Raw genomic sequence first — 17874 nt, 5'->3', positions numbered from 1 at the left:
CTGGCAGCCTGCAGGGAAGTTTGCCGTGGCCCCTCACATGCTTTATTTGGTGATGCTGCGTAAGAGCGGATCCTTAGAGCTGGGAGTCAGTGGGGCAGAGTTGCTTATAATTAAACTGTGTAAGTGGCTGGCGGCCAATGGCTCAATGCTGGGAAGGCCCTGGCAGGGTATTCAGGGCTCCTTCTTGGGGACAGTGGTGGAAACCTGCCTAAGAATATCCATGCCTTAAAAAGGAGAGGAAGCTTCGTTCTGACTGTGGTGCTGGGACATCTGCATTCAGGTACAGCACCTGCATTAGGAAAGGTAAGAATATCTTCACTGCTCCTGATACCTTAGACATCCAGGGTACCAGCTGGTCTGGTGATCTTCTTCCAGCCCTAATTAGTTTTGTTAAGAGCTGGGAACTTGGATGCTGTGTCAGCATTGCCTCAGCTTCCTGTATCCACCGTATGTCACCACTGGAAGGGGCCTTCCAGACCAGCGTTTCTCAACACTTCTGTGTAATTCAAAAGATGATGTGATCAGATAAACTTGAGGAACCCAGGATTAAATCAGGTCAAACAGGTTTGTTTTAACTTCTCAGAGCCTTTAATGTGCTAACGTGTATCTAGAATCTGCTGAGACTGCATTTTTCTCTCAAACGTACTTGACCGCAGAGCATCTCACTTCTTCTGGACACACTTTTGGAAACCTGTTCAAGAGCAGTGTCCCTCAAACTGGAGCATACGTACACATCATCATCTCCGGGAGGACTGGTTAAATGCAGGTGCTTGGGCCCTACCCCTACAGTTTCTGCATCTCTGACATATGTCCCAGGTGATGCTGGTGGTCAGGGGGCCACACTCTGAGAACCCCTGGTCTAGACTCATCCCTTTCTTCCACAGAGAAGAACATTGCTAAGCCAAGGGGTATCTGTTCATGGTAGTTGCCGTGAGTTGAGCCAGCCGCCTGCTAAGCACTTCCCGTGACTGTTTCTAAAGGCATGTGGGATGATGGGAGCCCCCACTAGTCGGGGATACTACAGTGCAGATGATTACCCTTCCGGTACTTTACACCGTGCTCCCCACAAACCACTGTACCGGGGCCAGTGCATCAGGCAGGGCTCCCACCCTGGAGCCCAGTCAGGGTTTCCTGTCCTTGGCAACACTCCTGAGGACATGAAGTTTATGTATTTTAATCCTCTGGGCCTTAGTTTCCTCATCTACAAATGGAAGAGGATGGAAATTATCTTTATGGGTTCCTTCTCCTTTCTCTAGCGCTCCGCTTTATCTTTGCTCCGAGTCATTTCTCTTTCTGGGTGTCCTCCTGCTCCTCTGTCACCAGTCTGTCCCCAGTCACAGGAGCTGGCACGAGGCTGAGGTGATGGAGACTTCGGTGTTACCCTTGCAGGGCCACTGCATTTGAGAGGAGCGTTCCTGAAGAAGTGTCATGGTGGAATCCCAGTGTGGGTCCTGGATAGTGAATCGTGACAGTAATAACTCAGCGTTACGAAGCTCTAGTGGAAGGGTCCCAGCGTCTTCTGTGTTGCTTATTCATTTATATGTCACAATTTCTGTGACGTGCTTCGCAGTCTCTGGCACAGAGGAAAGATGGTAGAGGCTCTTGCAGGGATTTCTGAGGCCCCTGGAATTGCATACAAGGTTGTGAGCGTGCAGTTGTGTATGTGTGATTGAGCACACTTGCTTTTTTCTGCAGACGGGACCATTGCCTTACAAGGATGGTCAGCTGCGTAGACTTCAGCCCTGCTGGATTGTCCCTGGAGCTGGAGTCGGGGAGTCATGGGTTTCCCCGGTGTTTGTGACTCATCTAAGTAGCCCCTAGGCAATGGGCAGCAGTGGCCACGAGTGACCTGGGGCCAGAAAAACCACAGCAGAAGAGCAGCCTGAGTGGGTGTAAGGAGGAACCCTGTTTTCCCAGACAGCGGTGATTGGCACAGAACCGCTCGTTCCCCGGGGCTGGCTGGCTGCCTGAGCTCGGGTTTTGCCCCGGGAGCTCTGGCGCTCCGTCCTCTGCGGGCCCAGGGACAGTGCTGATGAGAAGTGCGGGCTCGGCCCCCTGCCTTCTGAGGAAGTGGCCTCACAGAGCCGACACAGGCAGGCGCGGTGGTGTCCAGCCGTGGGGCACGAGAGGGATGGACCTCGGGGCCCGTCTACTGCGTGGCCGCCACACCCTCCCTGAGAATCAGCCAGCGGGCCGACTTCCCCTCCGCTCGGCTGAGCGCACCTCACCCTGGAGCCCGGGGCTCGGCGTCCGCCTGCCCGTGGCCCGCGGCGGGGGAGAGTGCGAGGCCGTGTGTGCGTGGAGAGGCGCTCAGAGAGGCTGGAGCGGGCGTGCGGGGCGGGAGGGGCTTCACCTGCATCGAAGCGAGGCTCCTGCCAGCCGCTCCGGCTCTCCCCTCCCCGGGCAGCGCCCGTCCCGTGTCTCCTCCGTGGACCACCATCGCGTCTTGGCCTCCTTGGGCTCAGCGCTCCGGCCCCGCACCCGGGCAGCACCAGCCGTCACCACCGCGCTCCCGACCCCGGTGTGCACGGCCCGCCCCTCCAGTGTGTGCTTAGGTTCCAAGTCCCCACTCCATCCTTTACCACCTGTCTCGGGAAGGCAGCTCCACCTCTGCCCTTTGCTTAGTGAGCAAGTGGGTTCAGACGCCCAAAGCCGTAAGCCGTGGTAGGTATGAGTTTTTTCTTGGAGTCTCTTCCTCTCCTCTCCTCCCCTCCCTTCCGCCCTCTCCCCCTCCTCCCCTGTACTCTCCCCTCCCTCTCCCTCCCCGGCCTCCTGCCTCCACACGTCCCCTCTTTCTTTCTCTCCCTTTGTCCTGCCTAACCCCCTAAATTCCCACCGTGACATGTGTTTAGCCTACCTGCATGCAGTGTTTTTGGTCCCCGTCCCCTTAATTGCTGTGAGTGTTGAAAGGACGCTGGCTCTGTCTTAAATGAGCTTCAGGACCAGCTGGTGGCTCCCAAGGACTACAGCTCTGCCCTCTCCCAACGCGGGGGCCCACTTTGGCTGGTAAACTGATTTCTAGTCATATCTGATGTGCTGCCCCGGCGGGTCTCTAAGGCACAGCCGGCCCAGCGGTTTCCCCGAAATGGAGTCCTGGTGCAGGCAGAAGCTGCACATGGGTCCTCTGAAGCCCCCTGAGTAAGTGAGGCCAGACACCTCTACTCCCAGCTGGGAGTAGAGAGCGCCCCAGTGTGGCCCCTCACCTTGCAGTGACAGCCAGAGGGAAGTAGCCACTCTGCGAAGGAGGCCCACGGGTCAAAGGGAACTCTGCGCACTTGTGCACGTGGACCAGGGGGAGAGGCCGGGGTACCACGTGGGCTCCCTCGGGCCCATTCCTAGACAGCCCAGGTTTTGGAATCAAGTTAGAGCTGGTGGCGCCTGAGCCCTGGATTCTGACCCAGCCCCGAGCCCACTGGGCTCTGTGACCATGGTGGACATCTTTCAGAAAACCCAGCCCTCAGCTGATTTCCCCAGCTGTACAAGTCAGGTAAGATGAGGCGGAAGGTCTCCATCAATGCCTTAGGCCCCCTGCACCTCTGTACCGGCCAGATTGCTGCTTCATCTGTTTATGCTTTGGAGATGTGGATAAGATGCCGTATGAAAAAGGGGTTCTGCTGCAGATTTTATTTCATTAAACTACAGAAGTTGATTTGCCAGGGTAGAATTCCTCCCAGCATCACATTCCACTCTAGAAACGTTCTCACATGAACCGGTTTGGGCCAGACCCAAATAAAGAGCAGTCTTCCTCCTGCCATGCTTGGGAGTATGCCACCTCCCTGTGCTGGCAGCCTCCCCCTTCGCTGTAGTTTGCTCTACTGCCACACCACGCCCAGCACTGCTTCCTGTGTTTGCTCACAGGCTGGTGGGGAGGCCGTCCCTCCTCGGTGTAAACAGACGCAGCGGTAAACGGGCATCTCTCGCCTCTGTCCCAAGGCTTAGGGTCAAAACTGACGGTGCCAATAGATGGACATCTGTCAAAGCCATGGCGCCCTCGCCCTTTTGTTTGTTTTTTCACGTTCTCGTTACAGGAGGGGAACATTGTGCCAGTGCACAGAGCATCACCATCCATTTGGGTTTGGGGCTGGCCTTTCATTTTGGAAACCTGATGGGGGAGGTGGGGCTCAGCAGAGAGAGCAGACAGCACGGGGTACCAGACGCCCCGCAGGGCCGAGAGGCCGGGGCCCTTAGAAAGAACAGGAGCAGAGTCTCGAAAGGCTTCCTGGCCAAACCACTGGCGAGGACGGTGTCGGGAAGCATCCCTTCCTTATCAAAGCTGATACGTGTTGCCACGTGCTACTCAGAAAGCCCTTAGGCAGCCTGGCCCCCAGCCTAGGCGCTGCTGCGTGAGCAGGGAAAAGGGGGCTCGCTGGGCCAGATGTTAGCCCAGCAGTGGCTGTTAGCTGAGAAGGAAGCTGGGAGCGGGGCAGCTGCTGGGCCCCGGCTGCTCCGTGAGAGCTCGGTCCTGTGGAGGATTTCTCAGGATGCGGCTCCGATGCTTTTCAGCCCCTGGGGCGAGAGCTGCCCGTGGGCAAGGATGAGTGGGCGCTGCCTGGGGACAGTGAAGGGGGCAGCAGCCCAGCAGGACGCCCTGGGAGGAGTGTGGATGTACGGGCGGGCCGGGGGGAGCCCTGGTTCACACCTCCTCCCCACGTATCTTTGCAGATGCGCTGGCTCCCTCCCTCCGAGGCTACTTCTCAGGGCTGGAAGTCCCGTCAGTTCTGCTGAATCCCATGTAAGTACTTGGTTTCTGTGAGACCTGTGTCCAGTGCCTGGACGAGCCCCGGCCAGAGCAGACGTTCGATAACTGGGCGGCCGTCATCCTGCCTCAGCGCCTGTCCCTGGGCCTGTCCATATGCTCGTTAACAGTCACCCAACAAACTCCTCGTGGCCCAGAGGGTTCCGGGGTTTCCTTTCCACAGGCAAGTTGCCCTGTTGACCTGAAGTCTCAGTTGGTGGCTCATGTCCCCTTCATTTCAATTACCAGGGGAACTGCTGAGTGCAGATTTCAGTGACTGACGTTCTTAGCACCGTAAAAGGTCAGCACTTCCAGAGGGCTCTGGTCCTCGGTCCAAAGGAAGGGCCTCACCAAACAGAAGGATTAGTGTTGGGTGTCAGAGTGTCAGAAATCCCACACGAGAGTGTCAGAGGGGTCAGTCGGCCTACACCACGACCAGTCGGGATTCTTTCTCCGGCCCTGGCAATAAGTAAGTCGAGGGATGACCCTTTTGTGCTTTTAAGACATCAACTTCAATAAGTTAGGATTGTACCTTTTCTTCCCCTGAGCTGACATATTTCTGAGTGTGGTCAAAGAGCACTTGTCCTCGGGGGTAACCGTGGACAGAGACCTACACGCTTCTAAGGTCGGAGTTACAAAGATTTTTTTACCAAACGATTCTCAGAGCCTTTATAACAACATGTGCATCGTGAATCTTGAAGGTTAGGAAACTCTCGGATGCAGTATTTCTCAAACTTATTTGAGACCAGGAAACCCTTTTCTCACAGAATCTTAGGAGACTAGTGTTTTACATAGCACACACCTTGGGAAACCGTGCCCTCACCTCTTATCCAGAACCTAAACCAGGGGCACCCATACGTATAACCCTTGGACCAGTAGTCACCTGTTAACACTTGTCACCACTCTGTGATTCTAGGGGAAAAACCAGGATTCTTTCCTTAAAGCTACTTGTATTTGTCCCTTATTCTGGAATTATGTTCTTCTCTGTGTGTTAAAGTACCCTTTTAAAGTGAAATGGTAATGTTAGTGACAGTTGTATTTTAAATGTCCTTTCTTAGAAAGATGAAGTCAGCCGTCCATGCTAGACACCTAAAATGTTCTTTAAAATGTTTTACTATTTTGTGAAACCTTAGTTTGCTATTTAAGGGTGACTTTTTTCTCTGAAAATATAAATTTTAAGCTTTTGAGGTATATCCTGGAGTCCCTTTAAGTCCAGAATTTCCTAAGTCCATGCTCCATATGCCTATAATTAATTTTTAAATTTAATTTATATATCCCCAGCCATTGTTTCTTTGTTCCGAAAAGCCTTAGGCATTTGTTGTGTGGGGAACCTTCTCCGTAACTGGACGACACTGGTCTGGCGCTGTCATGTTATACAGCTCCAGAAGGCACTGTTCCCAGGTTCCTCTCTGTGACGGTGTTTATCTCTTAATTTTCGGAGGCTGGTAGGTATTCACCTAGAGGTGTCTAGGACAAGAAAACCAGAAATTCTGAAGCTCATGAAAGAGTTCATGGGGTGAAATGTAGATCTGGCATTTTTCGCATAAGCTGATAGTTGAGGCAATGAATGAAATCGGAGGTGAGGTCGGCGGGACAGAACCTGGAGGCTCTCCTGGATGCAAGGGGTCAGCTTGCTGAGAGTGCAGAGTGACCAGGAGCGAGAACGGTACGGCGCCCTGGGAGGGCAGTGTTGAGCTGCCTGGTCTGCAGCGTCAAATGCTGTAGGAAAGCTGAGTTAGGATTTTGGCAGTTCCAGTTGGCAAAAGATGGTGGTGGCATAGGGCCCAAGGAGAGAGAAGGCAGGACTGGTAAGCAGTCGAAGAGATCTAGCTCCATTCCCCAGAGATCTAGAGGCGGCGTGGCTACCAGAGAAGGGCCAGCCGTTGCTCCCCACTGGCCTGGAAGTACGGCTTCTGAAACACCGTAGGGTCTGCATAAAGATGTAATGTCTCCTGTGGGTGCATCATTGTTCTGAGATAAACCTGGGCCATGGGCCAGGCTCCTTCCTTGGGGTCTGAAGGGGGTGGGGGAGAGGAGGTAGTTGGGGAGGAGGATAGATCACTGAACTCATTACACTGCACTTGGGGTTGGCACTGCAGTCCCCCATCCCGCCTGAAGTTAGACCAGTTCAGTATGGCTCCATTACCCAGGCTCCTTCTCGTCTCTTGGATCAAGTCCTTTCCAAGACGGCTAATAATCCAGGCTGTGTAATCTTAAGGAAACGTAAGTTAGAACTGAAAACAGTGGTGCTGATGAAATAACAAACATTTTAGAGCAAGATGAGTCTCTAGAAAAGGGCAAGCGAAGGGTGCGTGCCACCAGTGGAACCACTGGCCCGCATGGCCTTCCTGTACTCATCGGAAGGGGCTTTCTTCCCCCCTGGAAAGGTGACACCAGAGTAGGGGCAGGAGTGACATCTGGTATCAGACATAAGGACCTGTGTGCAGAGCGGCGTCGCTTCTCACGTGTGGAACGTCAGGGCTGCCTCCTTCTGGACCCTGAACGTTCCAGGCCTGCTCTCCCAGAGGTCCTTCAGGGATTTTTAGTTGACCCAGTCTGAGCGCTTATTTCTAAAGGGAAATCAGTGACTAGACTAGAAAAGTAAACACGCTCTTTATTCTTTAAATAAATGTGTGTTATTTATCTACTATATGGTAGATATAAAAATGTGTGAAACTCGGCCTGTGCCCCTGAAGAGCTTCAGTTCTAAGGCAAGAGCCATGGACACACATTTTAAAGAGAAAGGAGAATTATTGCCCAGGATGCTCCAAAGGAGGTGGGTCTGCGTGCGGACCACCACCAGCAGCATAAGTAAGACCACCAGACGGGTGGTCGTCAGGGGGCGGGTGTTACTGACGTTTTAATTTGTTCAACATCTTGCTTGGCAGATGGTGTTCAGTCTGGTTACAACGTGTGCACATCACTACAGAGTTTTGCTGATGGTTCAGCCATGTGGCCGAGAACCCCAGAAAACACAATAACGATTGGCGGTGATCAGTTTCCCAGATGGGTTGAGGATAGAAAAGCATGAGCAACTCTGTAGTCACTCCTTACAAGGAATGAGGGTTACGCCGTTTTCCTGGTTGAGTATCCAAATGTAGTTAAATAAATCAGAAAAAGGGGGGGAGAAAGAATTAGAGTTGGAGTGGATGTGGGAGGGTGTTCTTAAAGAACTCATGAAATTTCCCTGGCCGGGGACCAAGACCACAGCATAGAAATTATAAGCACATGTAGTTACAGCCTCACCGAATTAAAGGAGAACGTGGCAAGGGATAAGAATTTGAACCTGTTTGTTCCTTTTGTTTAGTTTTTGGGGAGGAATGGCCTAGTCTGTCTTTGGCTGTGTGCACAAGTGCCTTGGCAATGCGGCCACGATCCGGAGAGCCCCAGCTGCTGGATGTCCAGGCAGAACTTAGAGCTTAGCAGGGTGGCAAAGGCGGGGTCTTCATGGAAGCCCAGACAGCTGCTGCGGCCCCATGCGGTCACCCCCTGCCTTCTGCCTAGAAGAGGCCCCAGGGTCATTCCCTTTTCTTCTGTGAACCAAGGTCTTTCAGTCACACGTAAGTCCATTGACACAATACACATTCAGTGACCATCTGCAGGATATAAGGTACTGTTCTGGGTGTTGCATATACAACAGTGGACAGAAGCAGACAAAACCCTTGACTTGGTGGAGCTGACATTCTGTCACAGGGAGAAGAGGAGTAATAAAATACTAAAATAAACACAGTAGGTCGGGTGGTGAGAAGGGCTAATGGAAAAATGCAAATCAAGGAAAGAGGGCAAATGTTGAGGGGTCAGCAGGTGCTTCCTTGCACACGGGAGCAGAGATGAAAGCTCTCCCAGATTTATATGGGGTTCTTTTTTCAGAACAGACCTCACTTTACTCAAGCTTAGAGAACAGTTTAACTTCTCTGTTCCTCCTCTTCTTCCCTCCCTTTTGCTACATCCAAGTGAACGGGCTCGAGCTGGCTGGGGCTTGAAGGCAGCGCTGGCAGAACGTGCCCGGCGGCCCAAGTGGATGAGCCCTTCCCTGAGGGGTCTCCGCGTGCCCTGGTTCTGATTCCCTCACCCTGAGCCCTGGGGTCTGTTTTGCTTCCTGTGTGAGTCAGAAAGTAGGGAAGGGCCTGAGAACCTGCCTCCTGCCAGGCACTGGGGTGGTGGCGTCCGTTCCAGCTTTCTGCTAACCACCTCCTAGCACCTGCCGAGCCACGTGCCAACCAAGACTCTTGTGCCAGCCCAGTGCAGTCAGCTGTGGCTCCCCCTTCACCCATGGTCTATTCTGTGAGTCTGGCTGGGACATGGAGGCCCCCGAGCACGTGCACCAGGGAGCTGCCTGCCCGGCCCCTGGAGGAAGGTCACAGATCACGGCCGCGTGTTAAGATCAGGACATTGAGCCTCGGCGTTTCCACAGTCGCAGGGCAGGGCCACCTGCAGGAGCCAACCGTCCACTGCCATCAGCTCTCTGCATGGCTGAAAGGAGAGGTTCAGAAGGCCGGCGTGCTCACCGTAAAGTTAAAGGTGAACGCATTGGGACTCCCCTCTGGTGTTTTGTGTTCCTTGGGGAGTCCTCTCCCAGGGTCTCTGCAAAGCAGACTCTGGCCCACGTGTTCTCTCTGCCCACCCGGTGAGCCCAGTGTGCGGCCAAGTGTTGTTGATACAGTAACTGCAAAGAGCGGCTTGCTGATAAAACCTTGGGCTCCCAGAACCCGGGCCGAGAAGCCAGGGTCCCAGGACTCCTAAACCACCAATCCTCAGTCTCCCGACTAGCTTCAGCCCAGAGGCCGAGAGGAATATGGTCATCAGTGTGATTTCCTAAACGACAGGCACCCTAAAAAGGCAGCCTTGGTCTGGCCGCCCCGGGAGGCACCCTGGGTCTGCAGCCACGCCCTCCCTCCCTCCTGGCCTGTGCCCGGCAAGTGTGGACACGGCCGGGGAAACTTGGGTCAGATGATAGGTTTTGTTTCCAGGGGTGAACATTTATTTTTCTGTCCTCAACCCAACTTCTACCAGGAGACTAGAATCACATCTACTCATCTTTCAATGTTTTTATAGTGAAATTCTGGGGAAAACTTTTTTTTTTCCCCTGACTCTGAGAAGAGAGATGCCCTGGGAAGGCGATCTTTCCTTCAGCCTGCCGCATCACCCCGGAGGCCGCCTGAGCGCAGGGCATGGTCTCCCTGCAGCATCCCGGGGCAGCTTTCCACAGCACATCGTGCGCTCCTGTCCACAAAGCCCTGTGCGCCAGAAGCAGGCTCTCTGTCCCGGGAAGGAGAGCAGCGCTGAAGACTTGAGGAACGTTAGCGGGGAATTGGGCACCGGGGTCCATGTGCTGGGCGGAGTCCTTCCTTCCTCAGCACCAGGAATTCTTGATGAAACCAGCCAGCTCAGAGGCAGCCATGCCTGCAGGAAGAATATTAAAAATGTGTTGCTCACTGAGTGTCTGCCTCTTCCTGTCTCAGAATTCTCAGACACCGGGAATAGCAGGGTATGTTCACAAGTGTTAGCTTTTGGGTTTTTGTTTCCTAGTAGGTGCCCGGAGCAAAGTCGAGTTCATTGGTGCACGTGACAGCACAGGGTTCTCCTGGAGAGTTGCTTCTGTGGCCTTGGGCTGACCAGAGTTGTCGCTGGGGTCTGGGGCGGCCCCCGGAGTTGGTTAGGTTTCGGGCTCTCGGGGGGCCTCAGATCCCGTGCCTTTCCTCTGTCCCGTCCTGGGGGACGTGTGTGCAGAGGCTCTGCCTGTCTGCCCCCGGGGGGCTTATGCCCTGGTGCTCCTGAAGGGGTACGCTTTTCTCCAGGTGCCCTCCCCGCTGGGCTTGCTGCCAGGGAGTCCCTGGGAGCCACCCTCTGCTGCCGGGCACCCCGGCCCCCGAGAGCCACCTCCCACTGGCTGCACCGCGTCCCAGTGAGAGCTCTTCGTGGCACTTCTAGTTGGAGCTTGTCCTCAAGCTCAGCAGTGGAGGCCTTTGGTGCTGGTGCCTTTGCCTCGCAGCTCTTTGCCCTCGGAACAGGCCCGGGGAAGCCGGCAGCCGGGGTTGCTGTCACCGCGGGTGTTAATGGCTGATCTCTTTCTCCACCCCAGGTTCCAGGTGTGTGATGGTGGCTGCAATCTGTCTTGTGGGTATTAACGCAATCTTCAAGTGGCTACTGTTCTCGAGCTGTTCTACAAAACTGGAGCGCTCTGGTGAGTTCCAAAGTCAGAGACTGAACGGTTCCTGCCAAGAAGCAGCGTGTCCCGGGCAGGGCACGACCGCGTGGCGTAGTCGCGACCATCGCGCCAGCGTCCCCTGTGTGGGTGGGGCCCCTCCGGGGGCTGCGGTGGGCGCTCTGGGTTGAGACCTGCCGGTGTGGGCGCTCAAGATCAGCGTGCGCTCGTCCCCTCCAGCTGCCGTCTGCTGAGGGAGAGTTGTCCCAGGGTAGCGGGTGAGCTCTGCGGGCTCTCAGAGCGCGTCACCCAGTGCTTGGTCCTCTCAGCCTTGCTGGGTGAGGCTGTCAACACCTCTAATCCAGCAGCATCCGGGTATGAGATATTCCATCAAAGGGAACATATATATGAATGAAGTTTTTCCCTTGAAGCCCTAAGCCCTTTTTTTTTTTTTTTAATTAGCCATTTTGGTGGAACTCTTCAGCTGTAGTATGTATATTCCTTTTGATCTGTTAATCCAGTTATACTGAATATAGTGCAGCCCCTCCTTGATGACTTGGAGACACTCTGATGAGCCTCTTCAGAAACAGGGCGATTGCCCGTTGCCCTTGGGCATGACTGAATTATAACGGAGTCTAACTGGATCTCTCTAAACCGCGGGGCTTTTCTAGTGGTGAAGATTTTGGTGATTTGTCCGTCTTCGCCGCCGCTACCAGCTGTCACTGCTCAGTTCTTTCACTTCTGGCAGTAAGCGTGGCCTCAGAACAGTCGTGCAGCAGGGTTCCAGGAGGCGACCTGCCTGCTGGGCGGGCACCACATGTGGGGCTTCCAGTCTCTTTGGAAAGCTTGACCTAGAACAGCAGGAATGCCAGGGGCAGGCCAGCAGCAGTTATGTCCCAGCCCAAATAAGGTGGCAGATTTCATCCCTGCGAGGGGCCTGTAAAGAAGAGATGAGTCATAAAGAGAACAAGATTCCTGCTAAGGGCAGAGAACCAGGCAGTTGGGCCTCGGAGGTCATTACCGCACCGGGGCATCAGTAATCTCGTGCTCAGAAGACCACCTCTCAGTGCCCCCCAGAGGCGCGCGTAGTGGGCGCGTGCAGCCTGCCCACCCTGCCTGGATGGGGAGCCAGCATCAGGCACTTGGGGTCTTTTTTCCCACTGACGTCTGTTTCTCACACTAACCAAACTGACCAACAGGTAACGATTTTTCCACACCACACAGGGCAGCCAAGAGATATCCCACTAGCTCTACAGCCGTCTCATCGATCAGGTTTTCCTTTTCTCATGGTCCTTAACAGAAGTGCCCACAGTATTAACTGTTCAAAAAGACAAGATCTTGCTTTGCTTTCCCTCCTCCTCTGGGGAATTTAAGGACCAATTAGAAGCCACCCATACAATTTTTTTAGAAGCAGGTTTAGAGGAGGAATTTTTTATTTTTTTATTATGATTGTTTTAGTGCAGTAAATCAGGCCAGACCTCAGTAATTCGGGCACAAGCAGATGAGCCCCATCAGGAAGCAGCAGCTGAAGTGTGTGGCGACTCTCTGCAGACAGTGGAAGGGCCTGGTGACACGGCGGGAGGGGAACCGGGGCTCGGTCCTGGGTGGGCAGCTGAGCCTGAGAGAGGGGCGGTGGCCCGCGTGGACGGGGTCTTCAGCACTAGCCGTGTTCACGGTGGGGCTTACCAGTCCCGGGCCACCCATCGGTTACACGAGCGTGGAGGAGGCTTCCCCCTCTCCAGCTCTGAAGTCAGACAGCACTGCAGAGATAGGCCTGGCCTGTGAGCAGGAGGATCTCTGGCCCCAAAGGCGGGCCTCCTGAGGGCGAGGGCTGGCGTCCACCTAGGGCCACAGCGGGGGCGGCCAGCGTGAGCTCGTGTCCATGGCCAGTGGTGCGCTGGTGCAGGGGATGCATCTTTAGAATAGGGAGGAGTTTCTAACCACAGATGACTGTTCCCTGGAGACTCTATAGACTGTGAACCTTTTAAAATGTTAGTCTTTGTGTTACAAATTAGTATCGGCATTTGATTTTTTAAAAGTCAAGCTGACAGGTATAAAATGAAAACTAAACCGCTCTTATTAAAAACCTTAGTCATATGATGTTGGGATTTGGATGGAAGGGAATATTTCTTACCTGACTTTTAGTAAAAATCAATAAATGTTAGAAAAACTCTTGGGGAAGAAATCATTAGTAAATAGGTCAAGTATAGATACAAATGGATTGGGGGAAAACAGAAAGAGGATTTTCTTCTTGCTGGGAGAAAACACTCACAAGGCGCTTGGATCAACACACAACAACTTACCAACCTACCAAGCTGCCTCAGGGAAGAGCAGCCTCTCCTGTGGGTCTCGGCGTTGGCCACCCCCAACCCCACCAGGGCAGCCGGCACCATGACCCATACCCATCGGCAGCTGTCCCCAAGCACTGAGGGACACGCAGTGATCTCCATCAAGGACAGCTGAAATGAACTAGGTTTAGAATTGTGTAATATTCCTTAAGACACAGGGAGACATTCTCCATTGTCTTCAAATTGAGATAGTTGTGACCTGCTTCAGACAAGATTTTATACCCATTTTCTTCCCTTGTTTATCCCATCACATGCATGTCATAGTTGACCCCCTTTCCGGAAAGGTTCTCTGAGGAGAGTCAGCTCTGTAAACAGAGCCTGACTCTCTCCCACCCCCCATGGTGCGCTGTGTTCCCGGATGTCTTTGCTTGCTGTTTAAAATGTCCTTGTTAATACATTCCAAGGTTTGAACTCCGTTCCTAGCTAAACCCCTTTCCTTGTTTACAGGGATTGAAATAGCCACATTTTGACCTTCTATTCAGTCTGGAACATCTATGGCAATGTGGACGCATTCTTTTCCCATGTGAGAACTGCATTTACCCAACACAGTTACGGAAAAGCGGAAAAGCTCAGGAAACTATCGACTCTCACCCCTTTGTTTCTTCCCTCCCTGTTCTTTTTCACTTCAAAAGATCCGACTTTCTACGCAGCCTAGATTAACCAGCCCCGTCCATCTTTCTTCCTGCTCAGGGGCCCAGGAAGGGGACAGAGGACCCTGAAGTCGGGTGTGTTGCTTATCGCCTCGGAAAGCTGGGGGCGCCTTCCCAGTCCCCGCAGCAGCTTTCTGTAGAGGCCCTGTCAGGGCCGGCGTGCAGAGCCCCACGTGGGCCCCAGGCAGAGTCTCCTGGCTCTCAGCCTGGCCTGGGCATTATCAAGGCTGGGGGCCACGTCCCATTAATAGCCTGTCGTTCTTGTTTCATTTGTCCCAGAGTCCAGGTGTCTGCGTTTTTGCTACATGCAAGTGACTGTGTCTGGAGTAGAGGATGGTGGAGACGGTGTCTCAGGGAGGGAAGTCATTCTTGGGAAAGCCAAGTAAGTGGCCTGGACTCAGAGCTCCAGCTAGGAGATGAGAAAGCCCTGCAGCCTGAAGGGATCAGGAAAGGCTGGAGGAAGTGGTGCTTAAACTGAGTTTTGAAAGATAGTAGGGTTTGTATGTGCAGAACATACACTAACAGAAGCGGGGGACGTGAGAATGACTGTGTGGTCTTGTGGAAAATGGATTTTGATCAAGGTTTTTGAGGGTCTTGGGGAGGCAGCGGAGATCTGAGCGAGGTAGCGGGAGGTGCTTAAGGAATTGTCACCTTACTGCCCAAAGCAAAATGAAGAGTCTCGTGGAAACACGTACCAGGAGAGGCGAACCAAGCCAGTGATGGTGGTGTCAGAGTGACCTGAGAGTGCAGGGCGTGTCTGGGGCGCAGCCGTGAGAAGGCCAAGTGGCGGGTCTCAGTAGAGACGCGTTGCCTTTGAGGTCGTGGCAGAAACGCCCAGGGCAGGGCTGATGGGAGTGGGGAGCGCTGCCCGGGAGCGGGTGGGCGGCGGAACCGGAAAGAGGCCGGAGCTGGCATCGTGCACTCGCCTGAAGGTGGCCGGGGAGCTCCCGAGAAGCAAGCAGACCTAGACCAGGCAGGCCCCGCCTCACCGAGCCAGGGGCTGGAAGAGACTGCAGCGGCTTCGTCCTTCCTAAACTAGTGGCGCCCCCGAGGAAGGTTCCCCTGCTCGCACAGTCCCTGAAGGCAGGCGGCCCTCTCCAAGCCCATGCTCTGTGAGAGGCCCCTCAGGTTCCCAGAGCCGACAGGCTGCCCGCTGCTGTCCCCTGTGAGTTGTTCCGAAGTGGGAGCTGCCGTTCCTCGGCACTGGTTTCCTGGAATCGACGACATCCACGGCTTGGGTTGCTGGCATGGGGTCAAGTTTGGAATGACGTGGGACTTGTCGTTCCAGGTCTGACAAGCCAAGACTGTGGAGGAAGGAAGCTGGCCTTGTCTCCGGGTCCCCAAAGCTGGTTTCCCTCCTCCGTGGACGGACAGAGACTGGGAGGTGGGGGAGGCCCCTTTGGCAGCCAGAGGGCCGCAGATCAGACGCTCGTGGGGACTGAGGCTCGTGAGTTCATTAGAGAATGTCAGCTGCTCCGGCACCAAAGACCAGGCCTGGCGCAGTGACCCCCCCCCCCCATAACCCTGGGCACATGCATTGCTGCCCCCCACCCGGGTCTGCTTCAGGCCGTGCACACCTGGGCCGGATCAAGACTGTGGAGGAAGGAAGCTGGCCTTGTCTCCGGGTCCCCAAAGCTGGTTTCCCTCCTCCGTGGACGGACAGAGACTGGGAGGTGGGGGAGGCCCCTTTGGCAGCCAGAGGGCCGCAGATCAGACGCTCGTGGGGACTGAGGCTCGTGAGTTCATTAGAGAATGTCAGCTGCCCCCGGACCCAAAACCAGGCCTGGCGCAGTGACCCCCCCCCCCCCCATAACCCTGGGCACATGCATTGCTGCCCCCCACCCGGGTCTGCTTCAGGCCGTGCACACCTGGGCCGGATCGGGGGTCCTGGTGCCCCACCCCCTGCCGGGTAGAAATCAGGCTGGAGAAGAGATGTAGCTTTCGCGAGGGGGGTCCTGCTGCCGGCCCCGCTGAGTGTCACGGTACGTGTGACCCGCACCAAAGATGGGGAGTGAAGGGTCCTGGCCCACTTCGAGTCCTCCGGCATTGAGCGAGTCTGGGGGGCTGATCCCCACCACTGTGCTGGGCACCAGGGGGAGCAATAGAATCTTCCTAAAGGAGGTGACCGCCTCCTGCTGGACAAATCCTGTTCCAGAGAACTCGGAGAAACTGAAGGGAGGACGCAGGGACGTGGCTCCCAGCGCTCGAGTTGGGAACATTTCTAAACCGAAGGGGACACTCGTTATCCTCTCTACAATCGTAACTAAATGATAGGCGAGGACTAATTTAAAAGTTACAAGAAGCTGAAGAGACAGGTAAGTGTCAACCTAACTTCAGAGAAGCGGTTCTGGATGTCCAGATCCCTACTCTTGAGAGCAGTGTCCTAGCTCCCCCCATGGAGTTTTCCATGAGCCACAGGTTTGTGGTTATTATATTTGGTCTTCTGACTTGTGGCTCATTATTATTACCCATTTGTACTGTCATCCAAAAACTAGGCTCTGACAAGATATATTGGGACATAGTTTAGATCCAGCTGGCACTGGACGGATCTGGGTGGGAGAGGAGTGTTCCTTAGGATGGTCCAATTAGCTGTGTCTGAGAGTTTAACTCAGGGCAGTATACGGGTTGTTAACAGCAAGGACGGCCTCCTCCCACATACGAAATTCTAGTAGTATACGCTGATTACGTCTACGTATACCTTTCCGGCAATCACAGATTTATGTGACTCTGACCTGTTGGTAAGATGGCAAGAAAACAAGGGACTGGGGAGTTGGAGAGATGAAAGTAAAATGAGTGACAGAATAAGAGCAGAGCACCTACAATGCAGCCTTCACGTAAGTGAGTAAATCCAGACACAAAAGAGCTGAGATGTGTTAAACTCCTGGGACCAGGGCAGGGGTCTGCCAGGGAGAAAGTCTACATGATTGTCCGAAGGCCCTTTATTCTGCCACGAAGCAAAACAAATATGATCCTTTCCTTGCAGGAGAGGGAGGGCTTGAAAAGATTCTAGTAAGAGAAAGATAAACAGAAATTAAAGACCCGCTCCCTGTGTTTGTAAAGCGAGACCACTGAGCGTCTGGCTTGTGAGTGGTCTTCATCTGGAGGGTCAGTGAGGATAGTCCATGTTTACAGAAAGGTGTACACATGCGCCGTCGTCGGGAATCACCAGGAGTCCCTGGCTTCTATCCACTGGTGTCCCCAAACAGCCGCGTGGCTCAGAGGAAGACGGCACGCTTGTGAGACCCACTGCCCTTACACGCTTTCTTTCTGTTTCAGGCTGGAACCCGCCCAGTTTTGGTCCCTTCAAGACTCTGCCACAGCCTCTATCACACATCTGTTTTTCTCGAAGAAAAAAATACAATAAAAATGTTTTACTCTTTTACACTGTATAATTGTAAGAAATAGTGTGTGTTATTTGTGAACGCATGGTCTGCCATTTCTGTACAGTTTGGAGATATTTTCGAATGAAACATAAAAGATGTCAACGATAAAATCAAGAGAGTGAGTATTTTTATACCAAACATTTTAAGTATGACAGGATGACCTTACACTGGGTTGGATCACAGATTTCGTGCTTGACTTTTGAATGCTTGTAATTTAAAATATCTATTTTTTTCCTCTAAAAGAAGCTGCGTGTTTAAGCCATGTTTTTGAATATTATCAAAATTTCCAGAATCATATGGTGAATGTATAGAAATCTGTTTCCCTGGCCTGAGTCCAGGGTCCATGAGTAACGCAGCGTTAGATGTTAGAACCGCTAGTGCAGTGCTCGGGGGTTTACTCCCAGGTCTAGTAGGACACCCTGCAAGACAGACAATCGAAGCCTCCAGGAGCTTCTATCTTAACGGCAGCAGATTCCCAGCTGGGCAGAGCAGCCTTTCCTTGGTGCACATTCCTCACCAGAGTGCACCCTTAGAAAAGCCCGGCAGCTCCCGAGGTGACTATACAAACTGGGGGCCGAGTGTTGGGTTTTGGCGTTTTCTTATGTTTTTCTTC

General features: G+C 53.7%; 2 protein-coding genes across 3 annotated transcripts in view; both read left to right on the top strand.

Moving 5' to 3' along the window:
* The window catches only part of RBPMS (RNA binding protein, mRNA processing factor), a 196758-nt gene extending 179491 nt beyond the window's left edge, over positions 1-17267 (top strand). The window contains exons 6-8 of one of the 2 annotated variants that reach the window (XM_028481134.2): positions 4663-4732; positions 10818-10919; positions 17155-17267. In XM_028481134.2, the coding sequence (XP_028336935.1) occupies positions 4663-4732; positions 10818-10863 (116 nt within the window). In that variant the 3' untranslated portion in view covers positions 10864-10919; positions 17155-17267. Of the gene's footprint in view, positions 1-4662; positions 4733-10817; positions 13954-17154 lie in introns of both variants that reach the window. The other variant, XM_055081137.1, reaches the window with a different exon arrangement.
* Positions 311-4647, top strand: LOC114483940 (uncharacterized). The gene is made up of 2 exons (XM_028481131.1): positions 311-2664; positions 3211-4647. The coding sequence occupies exons 1-2, from the start codon at positions 2033-2035 to the stop codon at positions 3380-3382; spliced, it is 804 nt and encodes a 267-aa protein (XP_028336932.1). The 5' UTR covers positions 311-2032; the 3' UTR covers positions 3383-4647.
* Positions 17268-17874: the final 607 nt, after the last annotated feature.

Source organism: Physeter macrocephalus, chromosome 20, assembly GCF_002837175.3.
Source record: "Physeter macrocephalus isolate SW-GA chromosome 20, ASM283717v5, whole genome shotgun sequence".
In the NCBI taxonomy this organism is placed as follows: Eukaryota; Metazoa; Chordata; class Mammalia; order Artiodactyla; family Physeteridae; genus Physeter; species Physeter macrocephalus.
This window is presented reverse-complemented; position numbering and strand designations above follow the sequence as displayed.

Bases quoted from the DNA above. Each gene is read 5' to 3' on its own strand.
- LOC114483940 (XM_028481131.1), top strand. From the start codon at position 2,033: ATGAGAAGTGCGGGCTCGGCCCCCTGCCTTCTGAGGAAGTGGCCTCAC. The intron at 2,665-3,210 runs GTAGGTATGAGT...CTCACCTTGCAG, and splicing joins GCCCAAAGCCGTAAGCCGTG to TGACAGCCAGAGGGAAGTAG.